The sequence below is a fragment of the Spodoptera frugiperda genome, chromosome 14 (assembly GCF_023101765.2).
Source record: "Spodoptera frugiperda isolate SF20-4 chromosome 14, AGI-APGP_CSIRO_Sfru_2.0, whole genome shotgun sequence".
In the NCBI taxonomy this organism is placed as follows: Eukaryota; Metazoa; Arthropoda; class Insecta; order Lepidoptera; family Noctuidae; genus Spodoptera; species Spodoptera frugiperda.
The window spans coordinates 541,990-564,608 of NC_064225.1; the positions used below are offsets into that span (position 1 = coordinate 541,990).

The 22,619-nt window shown below is 35.8% G+C and overlaps 1 protein-coding gene across 5 annotated transcripts in view; it reads right to left on the reverse strand.

Moving 5' to 3' along the window:
• Positions 1–107: 107 nt before the first annotated feature.
• The window catches only part of LOC118279224 (endoplasmic reticulum metallopeptidase 1), a 28,705-nt gene continuing 6,193 nt past the window's right edge, over positions 108–22,619 (reverse strand). Inside the window, exons 1-20 of one of the 5 annotated variants that reach the window (XM_050698260.1) lie at positions 22,513–22,530; positions 21,553–21,627; positions 19,631–19,684; positions 15,428–15,544; positions 14,170–14,350; positions 12,401–12,562; positions 11,600–11,727; positions 11,109–11,207; positions 10,307–10,451; positions 9,522–9,673; positions 8,833–8,977; positions 7,857–7,977; positions 7,139–7,241; positions 5,967–6,159; positions 5,265–5,446; positions 4,547–4,687; positions 3,816–4,033; positions 2,751–2,869; positions 1,391–1,572; positions 108–920 (exon numbers count right to left, since the gene is read on the reverse strand). In XM_050698260.1, coding sequence (XP_050554217.1) covers positions 753–920; positions 1,391–1,572; positions 2,751–2,869; positions 3,816–4,033; positions 4,547–4,687; positions 5,265–5,446; positions 5,967–6,159; positions 7,139–7,241; positions 7,857–7,977; positions 8,833–8,977; positions 9,522–9,673; positions 10,307–10,451; positions 11,109–11,207; positions 11,600–11,727; positions 12,401–12,562; positions 14,170–14,350; positions 15,428–15,544; positions 19,631–19,684; positions 21,553–21,627; positions 22,513–22,515 — 2,688 coding nt within the window. In that variant the 5' untranslated portion in view covers positions 22,516–22,530 and the 3' untranslated portion in view covers positions 108–752. Of the gene's footprint in view, positions 921–1,390; positions 1,573–2,750; positions 2,870–3,815; positions 4,034–4,546; positions 4,688–5,264; positions 5,447–5,966; positions 6,160–7,138; positions 7,242–7,856; positions 7,978–8,832; positions 8,978–9,521; positions 9,674–10,306; positions 10,452–11,108; positions 11,208–11,599; positions 11,728–12,400; positions 12,563–14,169; positions 14,351–15,427; positions 15,545–19,630; positions 19,685–21,552; positions 21,628–22,512; positions 22,531–22,619 lie in introns of those variants that run through there. The other 4 variants (XM_035598810.2, XM_050698261.1, XM_035598812.2 and 1 more) reach the window with 4 other exon arrangements.

The window sequence follows — 22,619 nt, forward strand, 5'->3', positions numbered from 1 at the left end:
GCTAGTGATGTGCCCATTTTATGGTTGGTTGGTTGCAATAAATAAGGAAATCATCAGCACTGCCGCCGCAGTTGTAATTTGTTAACGAATAAAAATAAAATACAAAATTAGGAAACAAGTTTTTATTCACTGGTCCAATTCATAAAATATAAATTACTTAATAAAAAATATCAAATAAATAATTATGACTAAAAACACAGTTATACTGTATTTTATTATAAATATTGAGCCATTTCACATCTTACAAACTAACTTGTTCTACAAAAATATATATAAAAAAAATCTTAATCTTATTTACAATCTGTGGGAGGCAAGAGTATTGTTATTGTCCCTGGCTTTACTTGTATCGGTCATTCTGTTCAGTTCATTTCAAAATATTACACAAGTAACATACAATACAATATAAAGCTATATTAACATTATAAATGTGTAACCCATTGCCAAAATCTGCTTTAACGACTTCAACGAGATTTGCAACTCATAAAATTAAATAATAGTTTGAGTTTATTCGTTTAGTCAGAGCGTATGTGCTTGTTTACTGATTAACGAGATTGAAATGCGTTCGGCGCTCTGATAGGCCGGCTGCGATGAATCAACCAATCAGAGCGACAAACGCGCTTCCGTTTCGATCTGGTTAAACGTAAAGCAAATCCGTACTAAGCCCTCAGTAGCCATCAATGCCCAAATTCATCTGTATAATGAAAAATCGTCTTTATAGTCTTTCAAAGTAAACCTACCAACTACTCCTTTAACTAAAACACATAGTTGTTCCTAAAACTAAGGAAGGTGGCGACATTAAAGTACCGCGGCATGGCATCCAATATGGCGCGGTACTCGGCCGTCATCTGCTCCGGGTGGTAGATCTTGTGCGAGTGGTGGGACACGTCCACTATTGGCTGCGACTGGAGGGAGGCTGGGACCTGGAACAGGGAAAAGAAGAAATAAATATATAATAAATAGTTCAAAACAATCTTAAAGACGACTATAGTCATAATTATGTCCATAGCATAAGAAGAAATGGATACAAGCCTAAACTATAATTACATGAGCTTATAACAGCCTATACTGCTGACCAGAGGCCTTTTCTCCTATGGAGTAGGTTTAAGCATTCATTACCACGCTTACTCAATGCGGATTGGCAAATCCAAACTTATAATTACAAATTATAAGCCTCGGTTTCCTTACGATGTCGTCCTTCACAATTTTCAGTGATGTCTATATAATCTTAGAAAGTACATTTAACTTGGAAAAGTCACATTAAACCCACAATCTCATGCATGATAAACCTTGAATCTCCGGGCGACCACAACTTACAAACATCATTATCCGCCAGTTATTCTACATTTTTATTTTAAACTATTAAAACGTCAATGAACAAATTCCAACTCACATTAAAAGTTACATCAAGATAGTAATTGATGGAGTCCTCGAAGTACGTAGCAGTGGAGTGATAGATGACGTACACAGGACGCTGCAGTAACTCGCCGCTGCTCTTTGGGGCGGAGGACAGTGACCACGATGTCACAGACACGTTGGTACGTGGCCATAGGGTTATCATGTTGTGATGCGCTCCTGGAGAAAAGTAATGTGATTTGTTTTAGTAGAAGTTATATGTGATCTGGCGCTTCGTAAATTTTGTTATGTTATAAACCCCATGTAATAGAGGTTGCATGCACTGCCATACTCGGCACAGTTCCTAACTAAAAAGGAGAAAACGATGTTTTTCAAAATTGATGACAGGAAATGAAAATGAAAAATCTATTTAATATAATCTTTCAGTTAGGTAATGAAAAAATATTAGACACGTATTTTTTTATTTTGTCATATAAGATAACAATACTTAGATAAAACGAATGAAAGTTTAGGAGTGGGAACAAATACGTCATTTCTACGAATAAAATGTACCTATAAGTGACTACACGAGATATTTCAAATCGATATGATTTGAAATATTGACTATTGTTTGAAAGTATTTGTTTCCGTAAGAAAACAAAGTATACATGTCTAATATTTTAAAATAATCTACAAGATGGACATTAAAATAGAAACTTGTCATGTTTGCGAGCTTGCAGGAATCTGAGAGCCCTTGTATAAAAGTCACGGATGCAGTCAATCGACTGACTTTAGACATAAGATCTCTAGATGTCATTTACCTCAAAATCTAAATTCCCAGGTAAAATACTAACTAATAATAAAGAACAATAAGCGTAGTAATTATTGAAAACCTATTTGAAATTAAAGTTAGTTAATGAGCTAACAACTTTGGCCTATTTAAGAGGTCAACTCTGACATTTGTCCAATAGAACTTGTTATGAACGTCCTGGAACGTTAATGTAGAAATATATATATATATATATATATATATATATATATATATATATATATATATATTATGGCATTGCTTAGGGATCGGTTATAAACAGCAACCGATCTTATTTACCTCTCACTACATGGCATATTGGTAACTGTCAGAGTTGACCTCTTATTTTGTGCCGACTATAATGGCAGACGACAAAAGCCGCACATAGACGACTGACGAGCAAATTAACGGATGAAGTAATAAATCCTACATCGCACGTTATTATGAAGTTTACATGCTAATACACATGGATAGAAAATTCCAACGAACAACAGTTGGGCAGAAAGCTCGCCAAGCACGATCATCTCGCCTGGTTGGAGAATGATTTTTTTCTTAGGGAACTTTAGTCACTGTTTCCTAAATCTCAAACAGCTTACATAATAAGACTTACCAGTGAAAACGAAGCTATATTTGCACTCGTCTCCAACACAGGATTTGTTCGCCACTCTGGTAGAGGCGGGCGGGTCGAAGGGCGCAGGCGGACCCGTGGATAGCAACATTGCGTCTTTTCTGTACGAGATATTATTTGGTATTAGTATTAATTAATACGTGATGCAAAAACTTTGGACTTTTTAGCGATAATTGCGCGGACGTAGGAGCATAAAATTTGGTACACTTATAGTTATGTGTAGGAGAAGTGCAGAACGCTAATATTTTTTAGAACTAATGCTTATAAAGTACATTAAATCAATAAATAAAACATTACACACTACCATGCATAGTATCTGATCGTATACATATGACAAAACGTCAAAAACGACAGACATTGCGATGATATTCTCATGTCTCATATGAATAGAGTTTTATTAAAGAGTTTGAGTTAAATAAAAATTATCCTTCAACGTACGTTAAGTGGTATTGTAAATTAAATCATATATGGTCGACATTTCGACCACTAGGCGACCACTAGTTAGTATTAATAGTTTACTAGCGGTAATGAGATTACCTGTGTGGTGATCGTAAAGAGAAAAATTGATTTGTCACCATCACTACTCTTATATTTTGTTAAATATGCAATCTCCATTTCGTTGACCAAGCTGTGGAGATCACGACAAACCCTGTCTATGTAAAGGAGGCCCATTATCTAGTAGTATCTAAGAGAATTTTCTAATAATCTCCACACTTAACTGTGGGATAAGCTTTCGTCGGCGGTATTTCTGATGAGATAAAGAAAAGCGTATTCCTTTTCAAAAAGCCAGCAATGACTTTACTGGTGTTGCGGGTATCCATAAGCGCGTTGATCGCTTACCATCAGGTGATCTGATCTCTTACCGTCGCTGATCGCTTACCGTCTGCTCGTTTGTCCCCTATTCTATAAAACAAAACAAAAAACTTGGCGGGCAGGTTGGAGATCATTGAAACGACACTCAGCCGCGAAAACAGTGCCGTGCCGTCGCCATACATACCTAGAGTAAAAATGAAAACGTATTTTTGTAAAGTATAGGCAAGTACTCACAAAAACCTCGAAAATCCAGTCCTAAACAGTGGCAGACCACAGAAGACTTGTTTCTCACAATCCTCATCGAAGCCTGTCCTGGATTCCAGATTGTACCCGGCAGCAGACAGGGCGCGTAGTACCCGGGGTGCAGAGTAAGCGTCGTGTTTCGTGACCAATATACCTGATGTGGAGGATTCTAACTTGCCCGTGTGGTCGTATGAAGATATTTGTGAATGCTGGAATGGGATAAAAAATGTTAAGCTTTTTTTATGGTATAAGCTGGTAAACGAGCGGACGGATCACCTGATGGTAAGCAATCGCCGCCGTTCATTGACACTCGAAACACCAGAAGCCTTTTGGAGGTTAGGAATTTAAGGTAAGTACCCCTACTTATTGAGGATTCGGATGATTTGGAATGACAATTACCCCCGAAATTACTAATTGTCACTCATTCACACAACGAAACACAACGCAAGCGTTATTTCACGTCGGTTTTCTGTGTAAAAATACTTCTACTCTATACTTTACTAATTTGTTAAACGTTGTCCACGTTAGTATTTTCTTCTGTATCATACGTGTGTTTACAACACCCAAAATCTTAGCCCTGGGACACTAATTTGTGGGTCACACAAACTGAGTTGTTCCGTCAGAGAATTGTACCCGCGCCACCGGAATAACTATGAAGTCATATTAATAAATTTCTATTTCTATGTTGATTGTGCAAAATAAATAAATAAACAGATACTCACAAACCAGTAATGTCTCTGTAACGCGATGCCGTCTTCATCGTACGGCGAGAACGGAATGAACATGAGCACTATACAGGCTGCGCCCGACACTGATAGCACTAGCCACAGGAACTTGCGAGAAAACAGCAACTCTATACCAGACTGGGGAAGAAAAATGGGGTAGATTGAGAGGAGTAAATAATGGGTCCTTAATTCCTAGTAAATAATGTAAGTAACCGCTGTATTCAGAGTTATTTGGTTCATTACTTATTAATTATTTATTTATTCTCCCTCTAATAATATCTTTTGATTTATTCCGTTGCGGGATCCAAATTAGTATTCGTTAATAATAATTACGATTGAACTGAAAACGTATAACGGACAAACAACACTTTAGTAACCAAACTGGTGGTTTAAAATTGTAATGGCGGCTTTTTAGTATATTAATCTCTGAATAATTCGTCTATTCTATAATATAAAGAAAATTATATTCATAAATAATATTGTTTACAAAAGTGTAAAAGTACTGTAGTAATATTATAGATTTGACTTATTACATTTTTACGTAGACGTTCCAGGACTTTCATAAAATGTTATACTTAGACTGACAAATGTCAGAGTTGACCTCTTAAATTGTGTCGACTATATTTTTTGGAGGTCGATATCCACTTTGGGTTACCGAGTGAGACGTCTATAAAATTATGTAAGAAACTTAGTAAAAATATACAATTATACTTACAACAGTACAGGCCACGAGTATAACGAGCGCTATATTGATCATGGCGACGGTGACATCAGGTTTGTCGCCAGCCGAGCGTCCCATGACGGGCAGTATCTGCGCGTCCAGGCGGAGCGCCAGCGACAGTGTCAGCATACACGCGGGCACCGACAGGATCAACTCCAGGAGAAGGTGCTGCCAACCTGACAGACGGAAATATAAATATAAAATATTGTTCGAAAACACCAATCGTATAATCGTATAATAAAAAATAAAATCAAAATTGTCCATAAAACATCATAGAAGGAGTGGTTGGTATGAATCTTTTTTGTCCGTACAAAAATGTCAAAACCACATGCTCACTACAGTCGACACAATCTAAGAGGTCAACTCTGACAGTTTGTTTTTGTCAGACTATGTACCGCTATTTAGTAGTTATAGTAGTTTAGTATTATGGATTTTCTATCGCATTGATGAAGCTTGTAATGGTAGTTTTTAGGTGCGATTTAATAAATAACTTGTAATGAACGTCCCGAAGCGTCCACTAATAATATTAATTCATTACTCATACTCTTTCATAAAGAGTGCCATTTATACACTCTTTAAGTCGTCGTATACGTCTTTGATAACAGAGATTTTTATATTTTAACATTTAAAAACTTATAGAATAATAATTATTATGTTTTAACTAAACTTTGACTAAGAACTTCAAAAACCACTTACCTCGTAAAGCTACGAATCTGAGTATAGTAAGCGAGGCTAGTGATGTCATAGACATGATGAAGAGTGGCGCGCTGAATATATATCGCAGTGACGTCAGCGAGGGCACACAGCACAACACTAGCAGTATAACTGACAGTAACAGACGGGTCCCCGCCATCGCTTGGGCACAGCGGAGGGAACGAGTCAGTCCTGTCTGGAAAAAAGAAACAAATTCATAGTTGAAATACTAACTGCCGCATTCAGAGACATTTAATATTCACTTAAATTATTCCTGAGTAATGATTTTGTGTCAAAAACAATTGCTAAGGACTGGGTTAAGTAACCATTAAATTAATCTGAGTAAGACGATAAAAAACACTTCCAATCATTTGTCATCTTCATTAGGAGAAATGGCCATAACTATTGAGCCCAAACTCGACGTGATTGTTAGCGAGCAGCTCAAGGTTCTATCAGCCACTTTCCAATTTGAACATAAGGAGGCTTAGGTACTCTTGAATCCAATTGGGTACTATCCTCGGTCAAAAATAAATTATTACAACTTTTCAATACAATAAAATATTAAAAAATAATCACACTCTCATTCATAAATTTGATGAACTATTTAATTTTCGATTTTTTCTAGCTAAATTTCTAGAAATAAGTCTGCTATTTGACGTCAAAAACTTATGACGTCATAACGCACTATTTCATACAAAGTTCATAGAAAATATCGTTTATGACGTTTCGAAAAAAGTATTGAATTTGACTAGTAGGAAAGTAGCCTATTGCGATCGAACGAAATTTATATTGAAAATTGCATCAATCATCCCATTGCATCCGAGGATATTAAATTTAATGACCTAAATTGGTATGAAGTTTGGCTTTACAATCCGTATTCTGAATGCTATTTTAACGGTTACGATTGGGGTTGTATAGTTTTGACATTGAATAATTATTGAGATTTTATTGGATTGAAATTGCATTGACGTTGAGATTGGATTTAAGAGTAAGCGCCCAGACCACCTGGGTGGTACCAAATATTGTATGGTCATCAGACATATCAAAATTCTTAGATTTTATTATATAGTTCGAACTAATAAAAGTCTATTAGAAAGAAAAAGCACATTTAAGATTTATTATTTATCAGTAAGCGTTATAAATGTATAAAACAATAATAATAATTAATTTCTTACCGTTTTAAAGGTGTAAGCATCGAATCCCTGAGAGACTGCGACCGCTACAATAAGGTACGGTATCCAGTACAATGGTACCACCAGCCAGGGCTCGGACAAATATCTGAAATATTACATTATTATTACATGAAAATATTGGATTAACACTTCATCATCATTTAGTTATCTAAATGGCTGACCTCTTAAATCATCATCAACTATGAAGTTAGTATGTGACTATAAAGTCAGCACAATTTAAGAGGTCAACTCTGACATAATGCTGACTAAACCACTGCTGACAAAAGGCCTCTTTTCACACAGATATTAATTACCACGTTCAACTAAATTGGGTTGGCAATTTCAAACATATAATTAGAAATGAATTAAGTTCAGGGGGCCTACTCTAATTTAACGAACGAATGAATGAAAAACTTCGCAGATTGCATACTACAATTTCTATTTATTGCGAACTTTCGTGAACAAAAATAAACGAATGAAATGAAGATAAATAAATAGGTTTTGATTTAAAATTAAAAATAAAACGTTATTTTAAGTAATTCTATTAGTAAATCAATAAAACCTATGGCCGAAGATTAAACGAAACTTCGCATTCGAGAACCGGAGTAGCCCTACAGGTTGCCTCTAGATGTTTTCCTTCCTGGTATGTATTGCTGTTTACCACCAGTTTAACTACCTGCTTGTTTATCAGTAAAACACACATAATTATTATAATACTGACCTCAATTGCACAGTTGTAGCGACCATTATAAACGTGAACACAAACACGACGCCTGCTCCAATCAACATCGCTAATATGCGACTTAATGCACTCAGCGATAGCTTTGTCACTGCCGACCACCCTGGTGATAGAAACCATTATTTTTTAATATAACAAATTCAATAGGGATAACAACTGGGTCAAAAATAAATTATTGCAACTTATCAATACAATAAAATATTCAAAAATAATCAAACTCTCATTCATAAATTACGATGAATTAGTTAATTTTCGGTTTTTCTAGCTAATTTTCTAGAAATAAAATCTGATGACGTAATAATAGAGTATTTCATACAAAGTTGATGGAAAATATCGTTTTTGACGTGTCGAAAAAAGTATTTGATTTGACTAGTAGGAAACTAGCCTATTATAGTCAGCACAATCTAAGAGGTCAACTCTGACGTTGTCAGTCTATGTACCGCTATAACTTTACCATAGTGATGTTACGTGTCAGTTGCCCTTGACAGATCTATCGTGACAACGCGGTCAATATTGACTGACACTAGTGGAGGATTTGCCTTCAACAATTTTTAGTTAGCAGTTAAAGTCTTAAAAAACGGGTATTTTAACAGATTCTGTATATTTGTATTATGTAATATTAAAAGGTAAAATATCAAAATCGAATTATTTATCGTTTTGATTTTGTGTATATTGATGTGGATCTTTCAAAAACCTTTTTATCTCAATGTCATTGATTCGTCAATGTTCTGCACAGTCACCCTATTTCGGAAGAGCTTGAGATATTAGTATATTTTCTAATCCAGTAATTACAAACTCTTAACTATTTTTACTCGATATGACTTAGGAATCGATCATAAATAGCAACGGATCTTATTTACTTCTCACTACATGGCAACTGTCAGAGTTGACCTCTTAAATTGTGCGGACTATAACTGCGTGTAACAGTGAAATTAAAAGTATAAAAAGGACAACATACTGAATCCAACGATCCACACGTAGTAGGCGACGCTGCTGAGTCCCAGTAGAGCTATCAGTACATCCACGAAGTAAGACGCAAACAGTGAGTAACTGACTAGGAACCAATTCAAGTAATCATAGTACACTGCCGCTGAGGGCTGGATCTGAAAGAAGGATGATTTATTTAATTCGCAGTCCAAGTTTTAATTCAGTATCAATTCTTAAGTCACAAGTCATAGGCAACTTAGAAGCCAAGTCACTCGCCAAGTATGAAGATAAGATTAAAATCAACAAGTCTCAAGCCAAGACTCAGGTTAAGGCTCAAGCAAGCTTCAAGCCAGGTCCGAAGTGCAGCAGTGTGTGTGATAAACTATAACTATACTAGTCAAGTATCAAAGCTGGGCTTCTTCGTCAATCTTATTACTGGGCTTTTCGGTTTTTCGAATATTTTTCAGTAGTAGCACGGAGTTACGAATTGTACCCAGTATATGGCAATAGGCTCACCCCCTATTACATGGGACTTATAACACAAATGGTGAAAAGTGGGTGTACATTGTATAGCGGTAGCGGGATTAGCTGTAATGTGCACCCCTTTGGAGATAAAAAGGCGTGACGTTGCACATCAAGTATCAAATCTCAAGTCACAAGTTTCAGTCTCAAGTTCAAATATCAAATCTCAAGCCTAAGTAAAGTCTCTCTTTAACCCACCTTATTCGCCAGTTCCTGATTGGAAGCAGTCTCAGTAAGTAGCGCCAGCATCATGTCCCCGGCGCCCTGCATGACGCCGGGCTGCAGCAGGGACGGCTCGTCATTGCGCGTGTGGTACACAGCCGCCCACTTTACGAATGCTATGTCAATACCTGGAGGGAAGGAAGAATTAAAAAAAAAATAAGACAAATCCAAAAATGTATAGTATCTCAGAAACTAGCCATTTTCGGACTAGAGACCGAGGGGCTAATTTTGTAGGAAATTTGTTGTATTGTCACCTCCCGAGAGGAATAAGTCGAATTACAAATCATCCTGTATTTCTATAATATAAAGATAAAGAAAAGATAAATGTCTATAAATGAAATCATTTATGAAAGCGTATGAGTAATGAATTAAAATTATAGATCGTCTCATTTATATTATTTTACTGTCTAGACCGTCTGGTCCAGGATGTTCATAACAAAAAATAGCGGTACACACTACACAGACTGACAAATGTCAGAGTTGACCTCTAAAATTGTGCCAACTATAGTAAGATCTCTGGTCGGATAAAGAATTATAAAATTTTTTTGGTTTTTTAGTACCTACTAACATAGATTTTAAAATAATTGAGGCTGGTAACAAAGTTCTTCTATAGCAAAAAAACCCAATACTTATTTAATTTCACGACGGAATTTAAAGACATTGACTACCAACAAAAATCTGTTAAAGGCAAATTCTCCTCTAGCGCCGGTCTCTTTTGCCCCCCATGGCGTTTAATGTAATGATCTTATACTAGTAGTTACCCTGTATATTCCCGAAGTCCCTCCATATCCTGAAGTCAGTGTCGGAGGGTATGATTCCGTTGGAGAATATGAACTCGGCCATGCCTTGAGCGTTGGGGCGCGGCGCGGAACGGTGGTACGCTTGGAGTACTCGCGGATCTGTCACCTGGAGGAAATTTAACATGCTTTTATTGGGTCTAACTATATTGGGTGACTGGTAATAAGTAATAGATAATTTAACACGTGATTGTACTCATGATTACAAACAACTTTCGTATAGCAACTTTTTTGTATACTAATTAGCGTCCGCGTTATAGGAAGACTAGTAGCTATTTCGACTTTACTTTGTTATTGTTATAGAAATAAAACCTAACGAGTATACAAAAAAAGTTTCTTTCGGGAATGTTGTTTGGAATCTCAAGATTCACGAACAATTGTGTCTTGAAATATATATATTTTTTTTATTAACAATTAACTGTTTAAATATCTTTCACTTAGTACCAGTTACCCTATATAATAAAATATAAAAATCTAAATTACGCACACGCTTTCAATGGGGGCTACCGTTTTTTTGGTTACCTAGCACTGACAAATTTGTAGCAATAGGTATTTTTGTCCAATTACTGTAGCTGTCAAATATTGTAACATCCAATGGTGTGACACTAGTTATAATCAACAACCGATCTCATTTACTTCGCACTACATGGCAACTGTCAGAGTTGACCTCTTAAATTGTGCCGACTATAATTCCGATGAGATACTATGATTAAAGCATATTATTATTTCTGTAAATAATGAATTGACTCGTATGTAGTTTACATACCTGAAATACCGTCGGTTTGCCATTCATCCCCGCTGCGTCCAAGTTGATGACAGCTACGGCGCCCCGCGCCCACGGGTGTTGCAGGAATGCGTGACTTGCCTGTAATTCGTCATTATTTATTAAGTATAATAAAGGTGAAATAACAGAAAAGTGAAGATTTTTCAAAATTTTGTTAGAACATCTGACGCTGAACGCGTGAAACTTATAAACTATAGGTCCGATATGATTTTTTTTTATAATTATCAAAACAACTAAAAAAAACACAGGTTAATTTATAATTGAAAATTGTTTTTTTTTTTATTGATTTATATAATATACAGAATAGGTTAAAATATGGACATACAACCCGAGAAACAATTCAATTACTACATAAGTCGGGAATTTTCGGGCAAGGAAGGAAAAGTATTTTTCAGACAAGCTAACATTTTCTAACTTTATAGTGAAAGGTGGGTGTTAGATTGTAGGTACATGTACACTCTGCCCAACCTTACCTGCAAGCCATTCTCCTCGGCTCCGTTGAAGAGGAACAGTATGTTGTGTTTGAGCTTCTGTTTGCTGCGCGACAGGCGGTTCAGGGACTCCGCCATTATGGCGCAGAACACCGCGTTGTCTGATGCCCCTGTAATATTATAAAAAAAGAAATATTTGTTAGTGTTTCTCACTCTTATTCTCTCTGATCTAGTAGGTATAGTCTTGGTGATACAATCGACCTGTTTTTAGTTGTATAAAAAATATGATTATAAGTCATCGTGAAAAATAAACTCGAAATCGACTTGGAACCAATAGTAATTTGTTAAGTCGAAGGCGCGGGCTAGACTAGTCGTTGTGTGAGCGACAAAGTCCGAGTTAAGTATAAATTAAGACTTAGAAAACATTCCGATTAAAGATGTGTTTACTTATTTATACTAAGAAAAGTACACTCTCTCCCTCTAATAGAGCGACAATATTATACGTAAACTCATGATTATCATCATTATATCAGCCACAACAGGTCCACTCCAGCTGAACATAGGTCTCCCCTAATGACTTCCAGATAGACCAGTTGGAAGCGACGTGCATCCATCGGCTCCCTGCGACCTAAATCAGGTCGTCTGTCCACCTTGTGGGTGGACGTTCTACGCTGCGCTTGAAGTACGCGGCCTCCATTCGAGAACCTTTCTGCCCCAGCGACCGTCGGTTCTCGGCATTATATGCCCTGCCTACTGCCACTTACGCTAATCTGCTGGGCTGTGTCAGTGACTTTGACGTGACGTGACGCAAACTCATATACATTGTAAAATAAACCTACTTACCAAGCGCAAAAGGTACAGAATCGTAGTGGCAGTTGACGAGTATGGAGCTTCCTAGACTGCCATTGGACAGGAACCCGCTCTCCCCTTCCAGTAAGGCGACAATATTGGACGCGTTTTCGTACACGTTGTAGAACGATGATGAGGATTGGTGGAAGTAGTCCCCTGGAACATTCAATATTACTAATAAGAGCCGATTTAGGGAATCAAGATACCCTTTTATGGATTGGTATTCTTATGTAGAATAAAACTTTGTATTACGGCTAAGGTCAAAATTCTGTGGTTTCGGAGTTATACTGCCTATAATGTGTTCCTCACAGAATACTGTAATCACACTGCACTGTAATAAAAATCTTATACAATATACTTAAAAATGCGAATATACAGAAGTGACTTTAGAGGTAAGTGTCCACAGATCCACAACGTACGGACCGCTCATCGGCAATACATATTGTATAAGATTTGTGTATATCTTTATATATGTTATTTCTACGTAATATAACAATCATAAAGGATAGCTGAGGAACTGGTTACTAAATAATATCACGCATATATGTTGATCTCCAAGGTTAAGCTTTGTTTGCCAAGGTTAGTTTTTGGATGGGTAGCAATTTACTGTCGAATTTCCTTTATCTACTTTACTTACTGTTAGGATAAATCCGGCGTTGCCGACTTTTACGGATTTAGGAATTTAGGTGAATAGGGAAAGGACGGAGTTAGTTTCCAGTTAGTAAAACTCTTATCCTACGTTAAAATAAATCCCACCCAAAACATAAATGTGAAAGGCTGCCAAGTTCGATAATATTGGATTGCTTCGCCTATAAAAGAAGTGAGATCTAAATAAGTACCAAGTTCCATACGATAGACCTCAGTTAAAAATGATTCCTGGTCTATTTGAAATAAATGATTTTGACTTTCACTTCTATGGATAGGTATTCTTCACTACATAGTATAAAACAAACTTGGCAAGTTTTCTGTCACACTTTGTTATAAACCTACTAAACGCAATGACGTCAAGTATATAATTTTCTATTAAAACTTGCCAAGTTATATCATTTTTAACTGAGGTCTGTGTATGGAACTTGGTACTTATTTAGATCTCACTTCTTTTATAGGCGAAGCATTCCAATATTATCGAACATTGGCAGCCTTTCACATTTATGTTTTGGGTGGGATTTCATTTATTTTTGTAAGGTTTATTTTCTTTTTTTTATTTTACTTTACTTTGACTAAATACAAACCTTCGTAACGAATTTTAGGTCGGTACGACCATTGGAAGATATAGATAATTTTTTTGTTTTAGTTCCTTAGGGGTATGAACCTTAGGGGTATGACCTTCATTATTTTTAAAACCGACTCACACTTGGCCATTTTCAGATTTTTTCCTTTACCTTGACCTAAAGACCTACCTCCATGCCAAATTTCAAGTCAATACGACCATTGGAAGTGGTCTAGGTTTTTGATGAGTGAGTGAGTCAGTCAGTCAGTGAGTGTATAGTAAAAATAGCGATTTTCTGACGTCAATATCTCAAGACCTACAATAGGTACATTAATGAAATTTTGTATTTTAGATAAGTAAGTAGATCTCGACAGATTTTAGAAATTTCATATGCGTAGATAAAATAGATTTTGAGTTATAGGTGGGTCGAACTTGGCCCGAAATGGTTCGTGTAATATAACCCACGGCCGGTGTGTCGGTTTTTTTGCTCGAACTTGGGGACACACTGCCGTGTGTCTAGAACCCTGAAATATCTAATCACACATACACTCACCGGTGGCAATCTGCCAATCTGTGTGGACTTTCTGTTGGGCGTTCTTGGCGATATCATCAAGCATTAGCTTCAAGTCTTTAGTCTGGTTGAGGTGGTACGGGGTGCCTGACACCCGCGGCTCATCCCCTACTATACGCGCCAAGTACTTCAGAGCAGCCTCCTCGCTGAATTTCGAGGCATCCTGAAATGTAACTTATGTGTTTAGATGTAAGGTGGTTTTTTAATCTATACTAATATTATAAAGCTGAAGAGTTTGTTTGAACGCGCTTATCTCCGGAACTACTGGTCCGAATTGAATAATTCTTTTTGTGTTGAATAGTGCATTTATCAAGGAAAGCTATAGGCTATAAAACATCACGCTATGACCAATAGGAGCCGAGCAGAGCGGGTGAAACCACGCGGAAATAGCTAGTTATTTATATTTTAATGGATGTGCCATTTTTGCTACACATGTGAAATTAGACTTTTCCTTGTCATCGTACTCAAGGCTAGACAAAACACAATATTTTAGACTACTATTATAGTGTGTCATGTGTCACGGAATGCTGCTCATAAATATAGGCCTCTAGCATGACGACATATAACATAGCTGCGAACAAGGCTCGGATACCGGTTAAATTTTCAAACCGTTATTATGTACTTGGACGCAAAACCTTTACATTGGGTTTCGTTCGCGAAACCGGTTTTTTTAAACCGGTATTTGGAACAGTATTTTCATAAAGGTTTTTTCGGATTAAACGGTTTAGAGCAATAAAAACCGGTTAATACGACGCACATCAAAGAAACGTCGCGCGCTGTTCAGATTATATTCAATAATAATATTTCAACGCGTGTACCGACATGCCCCTCGTCGAATAAACCGGTTAATTTAGGTTAAATAAAGTTCTTTAAATGTTCACGTTCTTAAGAAAAGTTCGGAGGAAAACCGATATAAACCGGTATTTTTTAAACCGGTTCCGAGCCTTGGCTGCGAATGAACCACCCAATCAGTACTCTTAGTATGAGTTTGGTTTACGTTTAAAGTAATCGAAACAAGAGCGCGTTCGGCACTCTGATTGGCCGGCTCGAATAAACCAACCAATCAGAGCGCCGAACGCGCACTCGTTTCGATCTCGTTAATCGTAAAACAAACTCATAGTAATCCCTCAGGGTATGAACAGACTTGAGTGATGTGATAGGATAAATATTTTAAGCGAAGTCGCTAGCAGGACCTAGTGCTAAATAACTTTATTGACTGTATAATAAAATGAATACATACATCAACAGCAACTTCCTTGTCGAGTATGACTGAGGGCATGGCATCTTCGACGAGCTGCGTGAGGTAGCCGAGCAGTAGATACAGACCCAGCACCACTACCAGTAGTGTACTTGGTACCTGCAAGTTGTAGGCACGATATTATGAGTATAATATATTAATTTTGATGAGCGTAGTAGTATTGTGGTTGGTGGTGGTTTTCCGAAAAAAATCACAAAATGTTAACGGCGTCATTATCCTCAACCAAAAGTTAACAATTCTGCCGATTAGAACACGAAATTTCGTTTCGATAAATTAAGCTGTGACACCGCTCTCAACCAATCCAATAAAAATTAGGATGATAATAAGCTACCGCGATGCTTAATAAATAACGCAGGAGATTAATTATTTGTTAAATAAAAGTTAAAGATTTTTGAAAAATCACCCAGTACCTCTGACCTCTACCATGAGTTTGAAGCAATAGTGCAACGTCACGCCTTTTATCCCCGAAAGGGTAGGCAGAGGCGCACATTACGGCACGTAATGCCGCTATACAATGTATTATACATCCACTTTTCACCATTTGTATTTTAAGTCCCATGTAATAGGAGGTGAGCCTATTGCCATATACCGGGCACATTCCAGACTCCGTGCTACTACTGAGAAATTTTAACAATTGTAACACATTGCCCAACTCGGGAATCGAACCCGAGATGGTGGTAGATGTACAGAATTTGTCTCATATAAGCCAGTATCAACAAGCTACCAACATCTTTTGGCTTTTAGTTTTTATATTATATCTATTATATAAAAATAAGTCGGGTTTTCCTTCCTGACGCTATAACTCCAGAAGGCACGAACCGATTTCTACGGTTTTGCATTTTTTAGGAAAGATCTCAGGCTCCGTGAGGTTTATAGCAAAAAGAAAAACTGGAAAAATTCAAGAGAAAAACCAGAATACCGAGAAAATCATTGGTGGCGAAACGAAGTTGGCCTGGTTTGCTAGTTACTTATAAATATATTTCAAACCCATCAATCAACAAACACAATTAATTTCATAGACATTACAAAACATATAAGCAAGCAAAATATTAATAAGCAAAAATTGCATTGCAAAGCACATTCTTATAGGCAGTCTAATTTCCACAAAAATAATGCCAAGCTAATTTTGAACCTTATTCCCAAACTAAATAAGGTCTTATTTACTTCCATACTACAAAGGTACTTACCTTCTAATGTAGAAGTAGAAAAATAATATCTATATTAAAGAAATTAGTAAAAGTTAGTCTGATTTCGTGTTAAAATTGGTTACAACGATTAACTTTTTACCATTTTAAAAATAAATGGTTAGTAGACACCGTTCTCTTTAGCAAAATAATCTACCAATCACAATTTTACTTTCATAATTTACTGTGATATGTAGCCTTAGTACGAGTTTACTTTACGTTTAAAGTAATCGAACCGAGTAATCCATCGGCGCTCTGATTGGCCGGCGCGAATGAACCAACCAATAAGAGCGCCGAACGCGCTCTCGTTTCGATCTCGTTGAACGTAAAACAAACTCGTATTAAGCCCTCTGATTGGTTAAGTAATGGCGGCTATAAGGAAGTTTAACTATTTTGTTATAGAGAACGGACTGATTGTGAATCTTTGGAAACAAACAAAATGTGTTTAGTGTTTAGTAATCTATGGAATGCCATAATGATATTAGTTTTATACCTAAATATGTATTTTTATAACACCTACTATACCTAATGCGCTCTAACAAGGTGCGGCTGACAGATTCAGTAACGTTTCGTATCACTCTTGAAAGTTGCTGCGATTTAAAAATTATGCCTTAATATTTTAGCTGTATCACATTCGTATTATGTTAAATCATTCGGATGCGTAGTTAATTAAATTAAAACCAACCGGAATGTTCTAGTATTCAATTAAAATCTAATGAAATGAAAAATAAAGTAAAGTGTTATGCGTATAACGTAAATCCATAGTCGTGTTTAGTGATGGGATGTACGGCTACGATGGATAGGTAGTCGATGTTTTTTTAGAATAAAAAACGAAAATCGTGCGTCGTTCAATTATCATTCTTAAAAAACCTTTAATTATGTGGGTAAATCCACTGTAGACGCGGCTCTCTCTGCCCAAACCACAGTGACATTATCTGAGCAGAAATATGTAGTAGGCATTTTTCTAGACATTTCCGGCGCCATTGATAATGCGTGGTGGTACTATTCCAACATATACAAACTAATATATCCTTGTTTTCTTCACGGTTCTGTAAAACTGTAACTCTAAAACACCTCAGGGCTCGGTCATAAAATATTTATTTTGACAAGTATATACACGTAGTTAGACTGCACAACTAAATAACACACACATTTAATAAAAAAATTCAAGAGAATTAAATGTATGCTGCGAGTATCGATAGCGATAAAGAAAGATTTTTCTAATGTCCATCCCTAAAGAGAGACGTCAACGTCATACTGGCATCTGTCAGCCGCACCTTGTTAGAGCGCATTAGGTATAATAATGGGTGTTGTATTGTTTAATTACAAATCCCTGCGTTGACCAATTCGTTATACCTACGTACTAAGGTACTATAACTTAGATTGTTTATACATATATTAATCTTATTTTTTTTTGTAATTTGCACGTGATTAATTATTAATTTAAAGCATACAAAATTGTTTCTTCACAAAAACCACAAGGTTTCGAAATCTTTAGCATTTTTGTTTGATTAAATAGTGATTATCAAGGTTGTGCTTATCAATTGAATGAAATAACGTAACATAATGGATTACCGTTATGCAGGCTTATAAAAGTCTGCTTATGTCTAGACCAAAATATTTGCGATAAATAGCCAAATCTATATTTGCATGGCAGAAAGCATATTTTCCAAAATAACAATACTGTGTTCTACTCATTCAGTACCATTCGCATACGATTCATAGGTCAAATAGCATTCGGTACAATGTTTGAAGAATATTTTGTACCAAACTACATATATTTTATTCAGTTTTTCGGCCAATCCCAATAACCTATCTATCTGTCGATTTGCCTACTAGAGATAGTATTTTGACATAAGCTGCATATAAAATATGTCAAAATTCTATCTCTAGTAGGCAAATGTACAGATAGATAGGTTATTGGAATTGGTCGTTTATCAACATTATCTTGATTTCACGTGTATATTGTAAGATAACACAGACTGCTAGCATTAAACATTTCGCGATAAAGTAATTAGGTCACCTATTTACCAACAGTTACTAATTAAAAACGTGCGTTGAGATTATCTATAGATAGTTCGGGGCAAGAAGCGTGATTTTTAAGCATAATAATTAAAAGAAAATTTGGCCATGGTTTTGGTTTACATATTATATGGAAATATGTATATTATAAGAAGAATTGAATTGTATTGTAAATCTGATTGAAAAAGAGTAACCTATGGAGTTTCTTGCTCGTTCTTCTCCATAGGAATCTACACTTTGGAACGAGCAAATAGCTTCACTAGAGGACTGACCGACAGACAGACGTTATTAATATTATTATATTTGCTTTGACGTTCAAAAGTGCCTTCCTGGTCTATTTGAAATAAATGATTTTGACTTTGACTTTGACTATAGGTATATTATACCATAAATATATGCGTTTTATTCCCAAAAAAAGAGATGCAAACTTACTTCAAGCTAGACATAGAAATAATTTACCATGTCATAATAAAAACCCTTTTATTTGCGAATTTACTTACCATAGAAAAGCACCCAAACAAATAAATATATTCTTCAAAGCAGTGGATAAGCGAACACTGTATTAAATCTCCTTTGAAAGCAACATTTAATATAAAACCCGAGATATTTGGCAGTGGTGCATCACCGAATTCAGCCATCAAAATAGGCTATTACAAATAAGGGTTCTACCACATCAATTGATCGATCGATACCATCGATCGATGGAAGAATTGACAAGTCGACGTCGATCGATGCCATCGACCACCAACCGATCGATTGGTTTGTGAATCGGTACCCGTCGATCAATTAAAGCATATTAATCGATCAACATCGACCGATGTCGATCGATGGGATTGATCGAAAATCAATAGTTTAGTGTGGTAGCACCCTAACATTTTTCAACATCACAAATAAATATAAATAAATACGATATATTCCCAAACATTGATCCCAATGACGTCACGATTTCCAAAAATATCCCTTCTGTATTATAACTTACTGATCTGATTGGGTTATTTAAGTGAGCTCCTCTCTTAGTGAGACTGCCGACAACCTAAAATAACATGTATTTGAATATTATCATAAAAATGTACACATTTATAAGTATGCAATAATCTTTCAGCATATTAAATGCAATATTCAACCTAATAACATAAGCAGTGGAGTTAAAAATTAAATGCACTATCTTTCTTTTCTATTTGATATGGTCCATAATAGATAACCTTTAGATTCACGCATGTGCAAATTCGTTTAGGTAGATAAGAAATGCTTTAAAAGTAAAGCAATACATATTTTTCTTTATTTACGAAACTATAAATCTAAATTACCTACTATATCTGAAGGTTTGAATATGTCCATCAATTTAAAATTCATTCATTAAAGTTCATTCAAGTAAAGACAATAATCGACACTAGCGCCACCTACTAAGCGCCAAAATGTATCAATGAAATTTTTAGGTGAATGGAAAATTAAGAAATTCAGAAATATGCCTAAGACAAGACGATTGATAAACATTTCAACAGATTAAAATATTATAGAATTAAAAAGATTAATCGTAGAATATCGTACGATACATTGTTTAGTAATCTTCAAAGGTAATAAATTAAAATAGTTTCACGATAGAGATTAGACTAATAATCTAGGAGGTATTAATATAAATCTAGAACAATCATAGATTGTTACAATATTGAGTAATTAATATGGAAATTTAATTGTTAATCTATTATAATCTTAAAACTAAAATCCTATGTTTCTATGTTATAATTAAATCAGGGGCATGATTAGTTTAGATTAAATTTGATTTTAAAGGCGCGGTTATAGAACATAAACAAATAAAAAAATAAAATTATAAATGGTTTTTTTTCTAAAGTCAATTTTGCTACTATCCCTGTACATAGATCAGAGCTGCTGTTTACATGAGAACATTAGCTCATGACGATACCTAAGTACGTGTGTCGCCTGGACAGTCTACGCTACATCCTTGTTGACTGGACATCTACACTACATGAGCTGCTGTTTACATGTGAACATTAGCTCATGACGATACCTGTATCGCCTGGACAGTCTACGCTACATGCTTGTTGACTGGACATCTACACTAAATGAGCTGCTGTTTACATGTGAACATTAGCTTATGACGATACCTAAGTACGCATCGCCTGGACAGTCTACGCTACATCCTTGTTGACTGAACATCTACACTACATGAGCTGCTATTTAGCACATATTTCAACAATTTTAAAGGGAATAAAACAATCTAGATTTCATGCATTATTAGTATTTACACAATAAGAAAATCTATAAAATGTATAAGAATGATTGAAATATCAAAAGTATTGAAATGAATTGGCAAGGAAATAAAGATTTGTATGTAAAAGTCAAGTTATACATACCAAAGAACCAGTTCGTATGGCTTTTTGTATGTGATAATGAAGATGTATGAAATTAGTTGTATTATTTTGTTATTGAAAAGATGAACGAGTGAATGAATGAATTTAACAAATGTGAGTGACTGAAGTATTGAATGTAATTGAATGAATGAATGAAACATAAGTGCTAGTGCTAATACTAGATTAGTGCAATATTTAAATAATCTATACTCCATTTAAAAGTTATAAAAAAAAAATGAGTACAATGCTACCCATGCTTCTTTATTTTGGGGCAAAAACAATATTTACAAACGTGCAAACAATTCTGAAGTTTAATATCACATGCAACAGAATTCAAAATTGATTAACATCAAACATTTTAATCCAGCATTCCATTTTCAGTCTAAAACGCAAAGCAAAATATACCAAAACTACAAGACGTTAAGATTGAAAATTGTGTGACACAAAACTTTTTGAATGGAGTATAGATGGTGTTCGAAAAAATGCAAAGTGAAGTATACAAGGTGTTGTAAATAATGAATGGTTTGTTAACCCGTTGCCAGGGCTTTTCCGCTCGTTCGTCGTCAAACTCGAAGGTGGGAACTCCCGTGTAGCCATAGTTATGTGTCTGAAACGCAATAGTTGAAGGTTATTAGTATGAAAAGAAATGCTAGTCAATTTTAAGTTGTAGGTACTAAAATATCGTGCTATCTCTGTCATTAACAAAGAATTTGTTGAGACAGAACTATATTTGAAAGCGTCTTATTGCCGCACTCAGAGATATTTAATGATTAATTACTTAAATTGCTAAGGACTGGGTTAAGTAACCATTAGATGACTCTGAGTACGGCGGTTAAAATTGAGTGACGTCTGAGTATTTAATTATAAGAAAAATAAGGTTAGTATAAATGTACAGTACCCTTAGTACAAGTTTGCTTTACGTTGAACCAAAACGAAACGATAGCGCGTTCGGCTCTCTGATTGGCCGGCGCGAATGAACCAACCAATCAGACCGCCGAACGCGCTCTCGTTTCGATTTCGTTAAACGTAAAACAAACTCTTACTAGGGGCTCAGATCCGCATATCAACTTACACCAGTCTGTCAATAGATTTTAGACCTTACTACATAGATGTAAAGTTAAAATTTATTGCCAGGACTGGTCTAGATTGACTTGCTGGTGTCTGTATTAGTCATGACAGGCTTTATAGAGAGTTTATGTTTTCTGTGTCTTTTAAATGTGTAGTAGAGTAGACCCGCAATAATTATATAAATGTTTTTAGTGCAACATCAGGCACAAACAATCAACGCGAAGTAAAAACAAGAAACAAAATAAAAAAAAAATGGTATACAGTATGGAGTACTCGTCCACAGAAGCAAAATGCAACTACACATAGGATAAAAAAATCCGTAGTCTGTGTTTCCTGATGGCTATAACCTGGGTATCTTCAAAGCCCGAGTGAATAGGTTGCTTATGGGCAGATGTGCTCCATCGTAGGCCACATCATCACTTACCATCAGGCGAGATAGCGGCCAAACGTCGACTCATCAAATATATATTAGAAAAAAAATCTCACTCACCCACACATACATACTACTAGAAAGTTACTAATCCGAAATAT